The sequence below is a fragment of the Typopeltis vanoorti genome, chromosome 10 (assembly GCF_054136105.1).
Source record: "Typopeltis vanoorti isolate ZY-2024b chromosome 10, IOZ_Tvanoo_1.0, whole genome shotgun sequence".
In the NCBI taxonomy this organism is placed as follows: Eukaryota; Metazoa; Arthropoda; class Arachnida; order Uropygi; family Thelyphonidae; genus Typopeltis; species Typopeltis vanoorti.
In genome coordinates this window covers 24,178,354-24,194,188 of record NC_143558.1, presented here as the reverse complement: position 1 = coordinate 24,194,188, position 15,835 = coordinate 24,178,354, and the positions used below count along the sequence as shown (strand labels likewise).

The window sequence follows — 15,835 nt, the reverse complement described above, 5'->3', positions numbered from 1 at the left end:
AGACACAAAAGCTGAGTTTCTTAACAAGAATTAACAATTAGCAAGAAAGTAATTTGCGCACTCACTCATGGCTACACCTGTGCACTTTCACTGAGAAAAATTTTTATGTTAAAACTATGATTCAAATAGAATGAGGTATTCTCAGCCTTCCAACCCACATTGCCAACAACATCAGACTGGATTTATCAGTTTACTTACACAAAAAAAAACAAACACAATACCAAAATAGCAACCTCTCAAAGAAAGAATATAAAGTTTTATGGGATATAAAAAAACAACAGAACAGTAATTACAAAAGGAGATAAGGGAAATGCTACTGTGGTCTCAAACCATCAAGACTACATGTATAATCTTGTTTCTTTGCTTAACCCTTTCACGACCATGGGACATATGTGTCTCCACATAAAATCTTGATTGTGTACATAAACCGAAATAATGTCAATATTTTTTTCCAGAAAATGCGTAATCTGGAACGTATTTTTGATAATTTTATTACTGGAAACCCTATGTTAGTGACACCTGTCAAAAGAAAGCTTCGTGGCAAATCGTATGTTCAGAGCGTGGTGTATTCAGAACTTTTCATAAGTGTTTCTGCATATAACATTGTTTGTTATATGTTTATGGTGTAATATTTTCATTTGATGGTAAGTAAATAATAGTATTATTATGTTTTTCAATAAAATTTTGAAATAATATTCCATAAAAACTAGTAAAAACATAAAGGGACACCGTTGTCCCTATGGACGCAAAGGGGCGCAATTTTACAAGTAATTTACAAGTAAATTACTCGTTGTTGTAATCTGTGTTTTTTTTTTATTTATTTTACCCACTTTTGTATTTTATTTGTCTTTTTATCATTACAGGCATGTCGAGAAAAGGGTGTAAGCAGTTTGAATTGAAAGATAACGAAGTTTTGCAGTGTTTAGTAGCAGAAAATAGCAATGATGAAGATGCACTAGAACTCGATGAAGACCAGGTATTTATAACTCAGGATGTGGATGCAGGAGTTTCTATGGTTGAAATTGAAGACCCAGTACAAAACACGTTGGAATTATCAGCAACAGAACCAGAAACAGAAAATAGACCACAAGTAAGTGGTCCTACATTCATATGGAAAAAAAATACACATGTACCAAATAGCTTTCCTGATACTGATTATATCTTTGGAGAAGTTCAGATTTGCAGACAGAGATGAAGATTCATTATTGAAGCTCATTGAAATTTTTTTTATTTGACTACTAACTTCGAAGATTTAGTTAGAAAAATAAGAGTTGAATCTATATGGTATGCTGAGCAGAATGGAACACAATACACAGTCAATGATGATGAAATGAAAGCCTATCTCAGTATGAATTTGGTGATGGGTTATCATGTTTTGCCATCATTGAGAGATTACTGGTCTATTGATCCAGATATGGGAATTCCCTATATTGCAAATGGTTTGAAAATATCCACAAAAACTTACACTTTTGCAACAATGAAGACCAACCAGATAGAAATAGTGCTAACTATGAAAGAGCATATAAAATCAGGCCTGTAATGGATCATCTGAACAGTTCTTTTCAAAAAACGATGAAAAAACTAAAACAATGAGCATATGATAAAATTCAAGGGGCACAATATTATGAAACAGTATATCAGAAATAAACCTATAAGAGATGGGATTTCAAAATGTGGTGCAGAACTGATGCTAAAACAGGCTATTTGTTTGAATTCAATCTGTACATGGGAAAAAAATCATCAGAAACTGAATATAGGTTAGGCGAATCGGTAGTACTGGAGCTTACAAAAGCCATTGAAGGCTTAGGTTGTGAGGTGTACTTCGATAACTTTTTTAACTCACCCATGCTTCAATACGAGTTGAAAAACCGAAATACCAAAGCACTGTTCGCCCTAACCGAAAGCATCTTCCAAAATCTGCGCCATCAGATAAACATGAATCGAGGAGATATTTATACCGAAAGTTTCAAGGTATATTGTACGTAAAGTGGATGGACAACAAGTTGGTACATCTTTTGACAAACTTTATATCGCCTATACTTACATCAACTGTAAAGCAGCGAAAGGCAGGATCTGTTGAAAAGATTGACGTAAAGTGCCCTGAAATTGTCATAAAGTACAACAAAAACATGGGGAGTGTTGACCTTATGGATCAGCGCAAGGTGTGTTATGAATTGAATCATAAATCAAAGATTTAAGTAAATCGAAGTACGACCTCCGTCTATTTTTTGATCTTCTGGATATAGCTGTCAATAATGCCTATATCATTTACACAAAGTTTCACGAAAATAAACGTGCTGTGGGCCCTTTACTATCCTGCCTCAAGTACGGACAGGTCATAGCTCGATCTTTGATTGGCGATTTCTCTTTGAGGAAGAGGGCCATACCTACAACGGTGACAAGTACAAAACGTATATTTCTGAAACAGTCCATGCCTTCACATCCCATGGTGAAAGCGAATACACATAAAAGATGCATAAACTGTGCTAAAAAGTAAAATTGAAAATCGCACTAATAACACTTGCAATACATGTAATGTTCACCTATGCTATACAAACGACAGAAATTGCTGAATACCATAACTAAAAGACTTTATTTGCTCATTTTTAATTAATTACAATTATAATGTTTATCTTTTTTATGTCCATTGTTGTTTTTGTTGATTTATGCACTGTTATGTTTAGTAAAATGTAGCTGAAGTCAATACATAAATGTTAGTAATTTTAATTTATTTGCAACCTTTTACATCCATTGGGACACATGTGTCCCATGAAATTCTATAAAAGCTACGATTTTTTCCTACATAATGATGATATTTTATGTTAAATAGATATCTAATAAAATCATTTTAATACCTAAAAACTTTGTATTACTTCATAAGTCCTTCTGTCCTGAAAGGATTAAAGATTACACTCCCTTTAGATTATGATCCCACCAATAGTCAGATCAGAACACTTCTCATGCTGCTCTTTAAACAGGTCACCTCTTGACCTATGGAGATCATAGGTCAAGAGGTGACCTTTTTTCTCCACAAAAAAATCCATAAACAAAATGTGCCATTATGCCCCATTGTGGATGGCACTGACTCACCCACATACAAATTAGCCAAAGTATTTTCACAATATACTGGCAACACACCTTCACACATAAAAAATTCAACACACTTCAAAGCCAGTATAGAAAACCTAATACTCCAAAACAGAAATAATAGTCAGTTTTAATGTCTCTTCTCTGTTCATTAATTTCCCACTTAAAGACATCTTAGACCTTATCTAACCGTCTTTCCTCCCTATGTTTCAGTTGACCATGAACTTGGACTATTTTGATTGGCAAGGAAAGTTCTGCAAGCAAATAGAGAGGACACCATGGGCTCTCCCTCCCCTTCCTGGTAAACTATTTCATTGAGGTCTTCAAAGATAAAGCCTTAAACTCTGCTTCACATAAACCCAAAGTCTAGCTATGTTACGTAAATGAAGTGTTCTCCATTTGGTCACACATCTGGATGCTCAACATTTTCTTAACACATTTAAACAATCGCCATCCCAGCTGGGGTGCATAAGAGTCAAAGCTGTATAACTGAGAGGAGACCTCCACATAGCCTTTAAAGGAATGCGGAGAACTGACTAGGGCTTCTGACCTAATGTCCAATCCTCACCTTCTCGTGGTGCACCCTGTTGGGTATCTACTTTGATACTGAACGAACGAGGATGGGCTGGCAATTTGGGATTTAGCCGACCAAATTGTATTCTTATTGGTTAAACCAAAATAAAAAAATGATGGTACAACATGACAAAATTTCATGCCGGCTGGGGCATCGCCCGGTTAAACAAGGCCCCCGTTGTTTTCGCCAGGGAACCAGGGCGAACAGCGAAAAGTCAGCTACTGGAACAAATCTGAAAACAAACCCCAACTCAACATCACCAGAGTTAAAGACTGGTACCTATCAACTTAAGAAGCCTGAATGGCAAAAAATGGAGCTAGCTGAGGAATTAGATAAGTACCAGATCGACATAATAGGGGTGACTGAAACAAAAAAGACCAAAACTGGTGAGATCTTTCTGAGCAATAAATACAAAATGTTATATTCAGGCAATGACAATCAAGGAAAAGAAGGAGTAGCCATAGTATTCAACACAAAATATGAGGCTAATCTTCTTGAATGGCAGTCAGTCTCAAGTAGAGTAATGTGGGCAAATATGAGAATGGGGAACTGGACAATGAGACTTATTTGTGATATGGTCCCACAGAAGGTTCTACTAAGGTAGAAGTGTTGGAATTTTTTGATGCTTTAGAAAAAGCAACTGACACAATGAAAAAGGAAAAGTTAGTCCTTGTTGGAGATCTAAATGGCAGAGTAGGAAATGATTGTGAGACATAAAAATATTTTGGGAAAATTTGGAGAAAAGAGCAAAGCTAATAGTAATGGAAAATACTTGTTGGATTTCTGCTCAGGACATGGACTGGTTATTACTAACACCATGTTCCAACATAAAAATGTGCACAAATTCCCATGGAGAGAAGAGGCTAGGAATAAGAAAAGTCTCATTGACTATGTTATTGTTGATAGTGATGTTTTCTCCTTAGTGCAGGACACCAGGGTGTACAGAGGATTTGAAATTGGAAGTGATCACTATTTAGTCTTTAGCAGGATAAAATTGAATTTCATATTGAAAAGAATAACATGTAAGAAAGTTTTAAAGTGAATAAAAGTTGAGCAGCTCTCAGATGTTAACTGTGGACTAAAATACAGAAAGATTATTGAAAAGAAAATGAAAGAGTTTGAGAACAGGAATCAAACCTTGGAGATTCAATGGCAAACTCTGAAGAAAACATTGATTGATTCTGCCAGAGAGGCATGTGGTGAGGTTGTGTGCAAGGATAAAAAAATCAGAACTCCCTGGTGGACACAGGAAGTTAAAGAGGCAGTGAAGGAAAAGAAGAAAGCATATCAAAAGTTCCTGGCAAATAAGTCAGCTTTTACTCTTACAGAATACAGAGACAAATGTAAGAAAGCTAAACAGTGTGTAAAACTAGCTAAACAAAAGTCATGGGAGGACTTTGGCAAGAATATAGAAAATAAATATCAAGAAGGTGGCAAAATATTCTGGAGGTTGTTGAAGAAGCTTAGGAATGGAGGAAAGAGTGCTGTAAAAGGAGTTAGAGATGATAAAGGTGACATCAAAACAGGAGAAAAAAATATCCTTGAAGTATGGAGTAATTACTTTGAAAAAGTAATTACTCCATACTTCAAGGATATCACTGATGACAGCACAGTGATAAAAAACACTGACCAGGCATACAGTAAGGAATACATATCCATACTTGAAGTAGAAAAAACCATCAAAGGCTTGAAATGTGGAGAGGTAGCAGGAGTAGATGATATTCGACCAGAAATGCTGAAGTATGGTGGTATAAAAGTCTTACAGTGGCTGCACTGCATAGTTCAGAAAGCCTGGACAGAGGGACGAATTCCTGATGATTGGAGTAGAGCTCTCATAGTACCCATATATAAAAAGGGAAATAAAACTGAATGTGAGAATTACAGATGTATTTCCCTACTGAGTGTTCCTGGCAAGATCTATGCAAGTATACTTGAGAAACGGTTGAGAAGAATTGTGGAAGAAAAGCTTGGTGAAGAACAAGCTGGATTCAGGCCAAACAGAGACTGTCAGGATCAGATCTTCACTTTACGACAAATAGTCGAGAAAGCAGGGGAATATAATAAAGATCTGTATTTAAGTTTTGTCGATTTGGAAAAGGCATATGACAAGATGCCAAGAGAGAAGCTATTCAATATGCTGCAGTTATATGGTGTCAATGGGGCATTATATCAAGCAATACTTAATCTTTATTTGAGTTGTAAGTCAGCAGTTAGAATTGAAGGAAGTACAGGAAGATGGTTTAATGTTAAATCTGGTGTGAGACAAGGATGTACATTATCCCCTCTGTTATTCATTATCTATATGGATCACATTATGAAGGAAAGTGGTATTAAACCTGATATCAAAATTGGAGATGTCAATGTCAGCTCTTTGCTTTATGCGGATGATGTTATACTTCTAAATAAATCCGCTACAAGCCTGCAAGATTCTCTGACTAAATTCAATTGCTGTTGTAATAGATATGGTATGAAGGTCAACAATAAAAAGACAAAGACAATGAAAATAGGCAGAATCATTGAAAATGTCAACTGTGTTGTCAATGGAGAACCTGTGGAACAAGTAAAACATTTCAGTTACTTAGGCACGATTTTTACTGAAGATGGTAAATTAAATATAGAAATAGACAACAGAATCAGCAAAGCTGGTATGGTGGGAAGTCAATTGAATAAATTCATATGGAATAAGAGAGAATTTAGTCGGAACACTAAATTAGCTGTATACAAGACAGTGTTCAAACCAGTTTTAACTTATGGATCTGAGAGCTGGGTCAGAAGTAAAACACTTGACCAAAGACTAGAGACCGCAGATATGAGAGCCCTGAGAAAGATTAGAGGCGTGAACAGATGGCATCAATGGCAATATCATATTAAAAATGAGGATATTAGGAAAGAACTTGACATTGTCAGCATCCAGGAATGCGTTAGCAGAGCTAATCTCAGATGGTATGGTCACTTAAATAGAATGGGAGAGGAAAGATTAGCAAAACAAGTGTTCTCTGCCAGGTTGGCAGGAAAATGACCTAGAGGAAGACCAAGATATAGGTGGATTGATACGGTACAAAGTGCCTTAGATGATAGAAATATAAGATCTGATAATGTCGGAGTCTTGACAAGTAACAGACTGATTTGGAGGAAAATTGTAGATAGGAAGTTAGGAATGATGTAAATTTTTCATGTAGTACTGTCATATCCTGTACACCCCTTGAGGGTACATGGCAGGAATTTGATGATGATGATGATAACCATCCCAGCTTCCAGTTCACCTTAGAAAAAGAAAGCAGTCTCCCTTCCTAGACATTTTGATTACATGATAGCCTGATGGATTAGCAGCAACAGTCACCCCACCAAAAAAAAAAAAATAATAATAATAAATAACTAGCAAAATTAATTAGGCCTTATAACAGTGCCCTAACCACTGAACTTGGCTGCATTCTTGACACTTTCTTAGCCAACAACTACGATTCCTGTCAGATCTAAAAAATATTTTAATAAATCCTACCCCCCCCCCTCCAGAACAGAGCCTGCACAAAAATCTATCACCATTCCATATATCCATGGCAATTCGGAAAAATTAACAAAAATCTTAAAAAAAAGAACATATAAGAAACTTAAACTTAACACTTAACCACTTAAAGAACATACAAGAAATTAGCATTCCTTATCTTCTCTGCCAAACGTTTTGACTTTGTGATCATTGTGGTTATTTCAGTGTACAAGACAAATTATACCAACAAGCTGAAGAAACAGCCATAGGTAGTCTTATCTCTCCTACCCTTACAGATTGCTACATGGGGCATTTTGAGGATCGTCTTCTTAAAGACATTTCTCCTAAATCTACAGATATGTAGATGATATAATTACAATATGGAAAGGTTCATCATCAGATTTAAAACTATTCATTTCAAAAATAAATATGATTCATCCAAGAATTCAGTTTACTTTAGAAGAAGAAAAAAAAAACAATCAAATAGCTTTTTTAGATATTTTAATTCTTCATAAACCAGATGGTAGTTTACAATTTTCTGTTTCTAGAAAAGAAGCGTCTCATCGTCGTCTTAGTCAAAAGATTGTAACTATTAAAACCCTGTTACCTCGTAATATCTGTTGCGCTGAAGATCTTTTACAACAAGGATTGAATTATATCAAATCTGTTTTTATGAAAATGGCTTTAATGAATCTGTTATTAAGAAAGGCTTTAACAGCTTTAGACAACCAGCCTCTAGATCTCATGAAGATATCGCTTGAATTCTATTCCCCCTATATTAAAAGAATTTCTGAACATATAGCTAAGATTCTAAAACTTGTTAATATTGCAGTATCCTTTCATCTTGTCAGAAAGATTTCTACTTTCCTTTCTTCACCTAAAAACAAGCTTTCTCCACTCTACCAGATCCCATGCTCCTGTGTTTCATCTTACTTTGGACAGTCTGGCAGATCTGCAGTCATCTGTCATGAACATAAATCTTACATCTGGTACCATGAACTTGAACACTCTGGCCTAAAAAGAACATGCTCTCTCAACTAAACATATAGTTTTTTTGGAAGAAAACTAAGCTTTTACACATTACATAAGCAGATTCATTATAGAGCACTTATATAGAGTTGTGAGACCTTTCTACACCAACTGCACTTAAACAGATCTGATGGACTTCAGTTATGCCCTTTATATGAAATATTATCCTTTTTATGCAAATTCTTGATTATTGTGTTATTGTAATTTTTATTTATTTTTTTAAAATAACTGACTGACTGTCTGTTGTCATATTAAACTTTTTGAAAATGGTTCTTTAATTGTAATTTTCTGGTATGTTCCATTATGTAGATATGATGGTTCTACAAAAAATTAGAGGAATAGATGACAGAATCATATTAAAACTGAAGATATTTGAAAGGAATTTGACATCATAAACATTCAAGAACATGTGAGCAGAGTTAGTGTAAGGTGGTACAGTCATTTAAACAGATGATGGAAGATGAGAGGTTAGCAAAAGATGTCTTTGATGCCAGGAAAAAAAAACCCAGAGGAACATGAAGATCTAGTTAAATAGTTAGAACTGAAATGGGAGATCTGAGGATATTTGTGATAACAAATATATGATTAATTTGGAAGAAAATTGTTGGTAAGAAGCTCATAATAATAATAAACTTCATTATGTAGAACTATCATGGCATCCTGAACATCTCTCATTGAAAGTCATTTGATACTTCTTGTTTTCCCATATCTTTTCATATGCAAAATAATAATCATTATTATTATTAGGGAGTCAAGGACTCATTGAGAGAGCTTATAAATCACCCAAACCAGATGTTATATCTTCCCTTAAATTCATTCACACCAGATGCACCCACTAACCCTAAATGCAAAGTATTCCACTTACTCATTCAGTGTTTTGTAAGAGAAAAACCTAGCACTTACCCCCTTCTTGACTGTGGACAAACTTAACTTCTTTGATGCCCCTTGTTCTCTCCTCACCTTCCATATAACGAAAAATTTCATCAGATATCCTATAACACCCATTCAAAAATTTATAGACCTCATATCACTCCACTTTCTCCTGTTTACCAGAATCTGTCCTCATAATCTAAATTCCATAATCTGGATATAAACTTTGTAACTTCTTTGCACTCTTTCCCAAGCTTCTTTATCCTCTTAGAACCCAGGGGACCAAATCTGCACACAACAATCCAGGTGTGGTCTTATCAAGGCCTTATAAAGAGGCAAAATGACTTCCTTATCCTTGTCAAGGTTCACTTCAACATTGCAATTATCCTCTGAGTTGTATTTGTAACTTTTGCTATGTGACTTCAAAGAAATTCCTATCTACCAATACGCCAAGATCCCTTGCCTCATCAGTTTCTTGTAGCATAATCCCACTAATATAATATGATGCTGGAAATCTCATCATGCCAAAGTGCATAACTTTACACTTACTAACATTAAACTGACAGCCATTTCTGTTTGCCCAAATTTCCAGCCTATTCGAATCATTTTGTAAGTGCTGAATATCAGTAGCATCCCTGATTGCCCTGCCTATCTTCACATCATTGGCCAACAATTGCACAACTCCTGTTAGATCCTCCGTAATGTTATTAATGTTTAGACTGAACAACAATAGCACAAGGACTGAACTCTCAGGTACACCACCGGTCACCTTAAATCTGGCTGATTCACACCCACTGTATACCACTTTTTGATATGTATCTATCAACCATTGACTCATTCAAGTCAAGAGTCTGTATTCCAATCACATATTCTCCAATTTATGCAAAAGCCTGAACAACACAAATAAAAATATTTAGTTTCAGAAAAACTTGCAATAACAAAGAGTGTGGTTTCTATTGGATTTCACTGTTTTGGGGGGAAAAAAAATAATAATATATATATATATATATATATATATATATATATATATATATATATATGTTAAAAATACCAAGCAATTTTAAACCTGGTTTTACTCCATTTCCCAAGTAAGCAAACAGACAAACAAGTCAAGTTTGCGCCTGCAAGTGATGCAAGTCTAGCTGATCCTACAGGTAGTGCAAGACCAAGGCAACTCGTGGTAAAGGTGGCATAAGCTCTGATCACTAATCTTAATATTTACCCTTAATGCCAAAACACATCTCCAAGAAGGGGGATGTATGATGTTTTTGTATTAAAGGCAAGGGGCCACTACCCAGACCGGTTTCGACCTTTATTGAGGTAGAATGAGAGTTCATGTCTCTCATCATAGGCCTTTGGAGAATAAAGCATGCTGAGGGTCAGCAAACAGTAAGAGAGGAGAATAATGAAAGATAGAGTAGGATAGTAGGAGGTAAAGGAGGCCTCAGTCAACCTGTTTAGCCTTATATGGCTAATTGGTCTGTGACACAAATTCTCAATTTATCTGTTCAAAAAAAAAGAAAATTTAACATAAAAATTTTGACTAAAGTTCACTTATAAATTTATCCTTAATAATTTTGTCAGTTATCTATGAAGGAGATCCATTGACCTGTTTTGAAAACAGTATTTTCAGTTAGAACATTTTTTTTCATTTTTTTTTTTTTAAATTACATAAAATTTAAAGGACTTAAGGTCCGGTCAGTTGAACTGAAAGGGAACAAAATAAGGAACTTACAGACCTGGTACCACTGGGACTTAGAATGGGGTAGAAGACTGACCTGGGAGATGCCACTCACAAGGAGCAGCACCGCCTCGCAGTAAGCCTTCGCAGCCCGGGTTCTCAGATCTACCCCCCTTATTTGGAGTAAAGGAAACTGTGCCAGCGAAAGCTTTGTGGCGAGGAAGAACAGAGTGGTTGTTACTTTTCCTAGGGAGAGTTAGGTGGAGTTTTGGAGATACTAAAGAAATATACAGGGCTTGATGCGTCCCTGTATAAGAAAGCATATTTTCGGTGGTTTGCAGTATTTGTTCCCAAATTTAAAGTCTCCTAGTAGATGTCTCTCTTGCGCAAGAAATTTAGGTAGGTAAAAAAAGAAACCTTTCCTTATTCTTGCGTACATTAAATTTGCGTCCTGTACCTGGGATTTTTTCCGTACCTTCCAGATGTGATACTTTAAGACGTTAATTAAAAATATGGCGAATTTTTGGGTCTTGTTGACTGGTGGCGGGAATTGCAGGTGTATGACCTCTTCTAGTGATAGCATTGGGATTCCCAGTGCTGTGCTCAGTCTTTGCCAGACGCGTTGGGCTGGTGAGCAAAAATAAAAAAAATGCTCCACCGTTTCCACGCCCCGGCAGACATCACAAAAGGGATTGCATGGACTGGGTACGTACCTAGATTCAACCTGTTTCACCGGGAGCCGTCCATAAGCTATTCGCCAGGCCAGATCCCGATGAAAAGGCTGTCCCCAGCTATTCTTGATGTTTTTAAAGAGAATTTCATTGTTTTTCCCGAGGTTTGGTGTATCACGCCTGGAGAGTTGGAAGAAATCCCAGTATACTGCATTGGATTTGTGTGTGAGGATTTCTGTTCCTTCGTCTCTAAGTACTGTAAGTGATTTTACTAGTGTGCGGTACCACTTGGGTACAAACCCTTGCACGGGGTCCAGCATAGTCCGTGGTTCCAAAGAGGGGGAGGAAAAGTCCTATAAATATCTAATTAGGAGGCCTGAAATGTGGTTTGAGTTTAAGGCCTTCCGTACGGTTTTGAATGTGTTTGCATAAAGCAAGCTTTTGAGATCAGGCAGAGCGTACCCCCCCTTCTTCATGTTTTAGTTGCAGGTATTGTTTTTTAACCTCATGTTTTTTTTCATTCCAGAAGAAATCTAAGAGTTTTTTGGATAATTGGTTTTCTTGTAGCAATGTGATGCCTGTGATATTGACTGTGTGCATGAGCATTGGGGTAATGATTGTTTTTATCACTGTGGCTCTGCCATAAAAGGAGAAAAAGGTCGGTTTGAATAGACTTATCCTTTCCGTACTTATTTCCTGTAATTTTGTAACTGGTAAAGCTAGCGACTCAGAAAAGGGAACTCCTAGTATTGTTAGCGGCTGCATATGCAGCATTTTGCAGCCAAGCAATTTTAAACCTGGTATTACTCCATTTAAAACCAGGTTTAAAATTGCTTGGTATTTTTAACATTTATTTACCCAAGGTAAAATACTTTCTACATTTATATCTCCTCCAGAGATTTTTATTTAATAAGGTTAAAACACCTTATAGTAACTGGTTCTGGTAAAATACTTATAAGCTCTGTATTACTAAATCTTAGTATTTCTAGCCTGGCTCCCACTGATGAGACCTCAATAAAGGTCGAAACCGGTCTGGGTAGTGGCCCCTTGCCTTTAATACAAAACATCATACATCCCCTTCTTGGAGATGTGTTTTGGCATTAAGGGTAAATATTAAGATTAGTGATCAGAGCTTATGCCACTTTTACCACGAGTTGCCTTGGTCTTGCACTATCTGTAGGATCAGCTAGACTTGCATCACTTGCAGGCGCAAACTTGACTTATTTGTCTGTTTGCTTACTTGGGAAATGGAGTAAAACCAGGTTTAAAATTGCTTGGTATTTTTAACATTTATTTACCCAAGGTAAAATACTTTCTACATATATATATATAACTTACAATAGAACACTGACTGCAAATGCAATCAACATTCTTTGAATAATCTGGGAATGAAACTGCAGTGCTATAATCAGGACATTTGCAGTATGTCACTGCTAACACACTAACATGCCAAATAAGAATCATCAATCATTAATGAATAAAAATGCTGTCTCTCATTTTAAAGACAAATATATAGTTGTATCACCTGGAAATGAGTAGTGATGTTAATAAGTATGCAAAATAAAGACTTTAACAATAGTTATGTGTGAATGTTTTTTTATAGTTTTGTGTTTCTGTGTACATATACGTATAATCTACATATTAATTCAACATTAAAGAACTAGTCCTGTGAATGCTAAAAATGATGCATTTATATATGTATGCATATACATACCAATTCCATCTCCTTTATACTGTTCATGAGTTGGTGTTGATATTGCATAGCCATTATTTCTGCTGTAAGAAGAAAATATATCAGACTTGCTACAACCTGAAATGCAAATATTCTGCAATTGCAGCAGCTAATATTATATATAAATTCAGTGTATTCAATTATTCATGATACTGAAGCATGAATAATCCAAAAAAATTGCATAAATAAAGTAACACTATTTCCATTATTTGAATCAATATATCTATATTTTTGCTTGATATGTTAGTTAGTATGTTCTATTTTATTTTCTAAAGTTTATCATGAGCATGTTCATTTTAATGAGCGTTCAATAAGCATTAAAATGAAAAGAATGCTTTTTTTTTAAAACTAGGAATGACATTATCTAGATTAGTAAATTCAGAGTAATACATATAACAAATTATCTATGAATTACCTACATTTCAAATATTATAAATATGCAACAAATACAATATATTAATTTATCATTGTCTAATGTTACAGAATTATTGATAATGTTTTACTAACTGAGTATGTATCAGAGTAAATTGTAAAGTGTCCCCCCCCAGAAACAGAAAAAAAATCCAACATTGTAGATATTTACATTGCACTTCTCACAATCACCCTGCCCAGAGAGAGGTCATAAAACCCCTTAAAAACAATATCCACTAGTGACAAAAAAAAAAAAAAAAAGGAAACATGAAATAGATTTTACTAAGTCTGAAACCTATTAATATTTTATAAAAACAACCAAATGTCCTGCAGACATGCAAGTTACAAGGTACAGTTGCTTTACCATATATTAAGGATATCACATATAAAATAGCTAGTATATTAAAACAGTACAACTTCAAAGTTGCCTTCACACCCAAGAAAAAAATCTCCATGATATCAAACCTCATCTGCCTCTCAAGAAACCATGTGGTTATAAAATATTTTCCATGTGGCATGTGTTACATCACATAAACAAGATGTTTGGGAGAAATTTGCATGAAAGAACAGGTAGAGTATATTCAGAAAAAAGGAATTGAGGACCAGAACAGAAATTAGCTCTGGTTGCATACTACAAAGAAAAAATCAGGTGATTTGGGAACTAACGAGAATGCTGTATACTGAATGTAATAGTTATATTCACAAGCTTAAAGAAGCCTCGAAAATGTCCAACACAATGCAATAAAAACTAAGTCCTTATCCTAAAACAATGTGGTTTCCTATACAACATACTTAAATTAATGGAACTAGGATTATGAAAAATACTACATAGCACAGATTAACAATGGTGTGTGTGTGTGACATCTCAATGCAATATACACAATGAATTTCTTGTTGATGGGGGGGGGGGGGAGCTGACAGTGCATGCACAGATTTTGAATCTGTGTGGGTGTGAAGTTGATGACAGGATGCTTTATAGGCCAGGGAATGTAGAGAATACTGATCGCAAAATGTTTAGGCAAATTATTTGGGCAGGTAAAAAGAAGGTGATCCTGATGGGGGACTTTAATTACAGGAATATAGAATGGAAGGAGGTGATAGTGTATGGGAACAAGAAGAGTGAGTTTCTTGAGTTTCTGAGAGATAAATATCTTAAGCAGCATGTGAGTGAAGCAACTAGATGCTTTAATGTTTGGAGTTGATGATAATCTGACAAGATGTGGTTGTTAATGAGCTACTGACACTGCCACTAGTTGGTGAGAGTGATCATGAGGTAATTTGGGAAGTGGTGAAACAAGAAGAGGTTACTGCCAAAAATGGATATATGCAGAAGCATAAAGCTGGTGATCATAGGAAATTCACAAGGCAGTATCTGACACAAGCAAAGTATAACAATATACCAAGAGTTAAGCAAGTAAATAGAGTAGGAGTGAAATGGATGAACATGAAATCAAGTAAGCTGTGCTGGAAAAGAAAATGCTATGGAGGTGGTACAAGATAGGAGATTGGCTGGTCAGGCAAAGGTTAACTCAAGGGAATTTTTCCACTGTATGGCAAGCAAGAGGAGAAAAAATAAATATGGCAGGTTGACACTAGTGGAAAGTCATGGCAGCAGAAATAGCAGTGTAAAGGATATAGTGGAATTATTGAATGCACACTTTATCAGTGTCTATCATACTGATGTAAATGATGTGATGCAATATACAGAAGGGAGGCAAGTATTAGGAGAACTGGAAGTGAAAGAATCAGAGGTGTATCAGGTGTTGATTGGGTTCAATGTTAATAAGGCTGTGGGAATGAATGACATCACTACATATTCTTAAGGAATGTGTCAACAGTTTATACCCTTAACCTGGTTACTTAATGAAAGTCTTGCAAGTGGGTAGGATTCCTAAAGAGTGGAAAGAAGGCAAAATAGTACCACTCCACAAGCATGGTTCTAGACAGAAGTTTCCAATTATAGACCAATCTGTATATGTATAGTTATATTCACAATATTCATAGTTACAATTGTTGTAGTTAAGGTGTTGGAGACATTGGTTAGGAATAGAATACAGGATTGGGTTGATGGACATACCATTCTTTATGATGATCAGCATGGATTTGTAAAATGTAGGTTCTGTTTTCGAAATTTACTTGAATTTTATGATAGGGTAACCGGTGTGTTTCTTGGACTTTGCAAAAAGTTTGATAGATTACCCACATGATAAACTGGTATACAAGCTGCAGAGGATGGGAATAGACAGCATTTTGATTAGATGGATCACAGATTGGCTCTCTGAGCAATACCATCAAG

General features: G+C 35.6%; 1 protein-coding gene across 1 annotated transcript in view; it reads right to left on the bottom strand.

Annotated features, from left to right (window-relative positions):
* The window catches only part of BckdhA (Branched chain keto acid dehydrogenase E1 subunit alpha), a 120,632-nt gene that overhangs the window by 28,525 nt on the left and 76,272 nt on the right, over positions 1 to 15,835 (bottom strand). The window contains exon 6 of the mRNA XM_090398675.1: positions 13,111 to 13,172. Within this exon, the coding sequence (XP_090254801.1) occupies positions 13,111 to 13,172 (62 nt within the window). The remainder of the gene's footprint in view (positions 1 to 13,110; positions 13,173 to 15,835) is intronic.